The 1,710-nt window shown below is 43.2% G+C and overlaps 1 protein-coding gene across 1 annotated transcript; it reads left to right on the top strand.

The window, feature by feature from the left end:
* Window positions 1-1,025: 1,025 nt before the first annotated feature.
* TM35_000112080 (uncharacterized protein) lies at window positions 1,026-1,634 on the top strand (the record flags this gene model as incomplete). Its single annotated transcript, XM_029024917.1, has 1 exon — window positions 1,026-1,634. One exon carries the CDS (start codon window positions 1,026-1,028, stop codon window positions 1,632-1,634), a length of 609 nt encoding a protein of 202 aa, XP_028883740.1.
* Between the last annotated feature and the right edge of the window lie 76 nt (window positions 1,635-1,710).

Genomic DNA, 1,710 nt, shown 5'->3' with positions numbered 1-1,710 from the left:
GAGTTTACTCGGTCAGATTTCTCGTAGACTGGTTCTCTCTTATGGGAAAGGGCTGCAACAAAAATAATATTACAAGAGCTTGAGGATCCTATAAAATGAAGAGATCTTCCTCTTTGGAGCCACTCGTAAGTGGGTAACTAGGTACTCCACGGTGGACAGGTGATAGCCGTGCCATTGGAGTAATATCCATAAAGACACGAAGAACAAAAAAAAACGGGTAAGATAGGGTAGGGGTGGGGGGAGTCCATTGGGGGCGGAGGGGGATATGTTGGATCGTACCCTCCTAATGTACATCATGGAATATGGTATATGGGTTTGGTTTTTTTTTTTTTTTTCGGTGATAACGTTGTGGGAGAAGAAGAAGGGAAGCGGCATCGTGAGGAAAAAATATAGAGGTAATATGTGTGTGAGAGAGCTTAATTGTGTGTTGCCTCTGTTTGTAAAGAGTGGCATGGTATTACAGTGATGTATGCAGTCATTTTTGATATGGTTGTGGGTGAGTGGGTTTTAGATTCCAATTGTGGTGTTGGTATAAATATTATGGTGATGCATTGGTTTCTTTTCTTTTTTCTGTTTGGAAGTGTGTTGATTATTGTACAGTCTCTTTGTTTTGCTGATGATGTGTGGTATTGTTTTTGTATGTTGCCAGGCGTTCACTGTGTTTTTGCTGTGTTTTATTGTTCAAACTGCCTGGTAATGATTTTATTATAATGGGAATACAGACACTCTTTGTGTATGAATACCGAGTAAGATGTTGGAGTGTGTGTGTGTAGAGACATTTATTCAATATTGTTTTGATACCATTTGTTTTTCACTTCTTCCAAATTCAAGGTGTTGTTTCAATATCTGTGTAACTCTGGGTGTGTTTTATTGTGTGAGTGGTTTACTGTTGTTCCTCTCATTGGGTTGTTGTTTGATTGCTGTTGTGATGTGTATTCTCTCTGTCTCTCTCTCCTTCTCTTTTTTATTGTTTTCTTTTTCTAGATCAGTGTTTTTACGCAAACCAAACTGTTTTTTCTCTCACGATGATGAAGATGAACCGTGTGATGTGTGTGTTGGCCGTTGTGCTGTGCATCGCCTGCGGGTATGCCATGACTGCCTCTGCTGCTGAGGTTAAAGGAAATGCTGTGCAAGGGAAAGGAGAAACAGGACAAGAACCAGGCACAGAAAATACAGAGCCAGGACCAGTAGGACCAACAGATCAAGTCCCAGACACGGAAGCAGGGGGGGATGATGATGAAGAAGATGGTGAAGAAAAAGATGAGACAGAATCGCCTGGCACTGGAGGTGCACCTGGCCAAGGTGATGCAAGTCCTGGCGATGACAAAAAAGAAGATGAAGAAGAAAAGGAAGATGAAGAGGTGCAACCAAGTCCAGATGCGCCCGGAACTGGGCCACAGCCTCCTGAAATAGAAGGAGATGTCCCATCAGGTGGTGAACCTGAGCAACCTGAGGATGGCAACGACAAAGAAACCGATGCTCCCGAGAACACCGATAAACCAGCAACACAAGAACCCACTTCCACCAATGCACCAAGCAACGAGCAGAAGCCGGGCGATGCTGACAGCAGTTTCAGCCCTGTGTGGATGCGCACTGCCGCACCTCTGCTGATTGTGGCTGCGTTGGTATTGTAAAACGGTGTATTGAGAGGATTTTTGTTTGATTGACGAAAGCACTCATAATAATAATTTCGCCATATATATATTATCG

This window comes from Trypanosoma theileri (assembly GCF_002087225.1).
Source record: "Trypanosoma theileri isolate Edinburgh chromosome Unknown TM35_Tth_11_V1, whole genome shotgun sequence".
Classification (NCBI taxonomy): Eukaryota; Euglenozoa; class Kinetoplastea; order Trypanosomatida; family Trypanosomatidae; genus Trypanosoma; species Trypanosoma theileri.
This window is presented reverse-complemented; position numbering and strand designations above follow the sequence as displayed.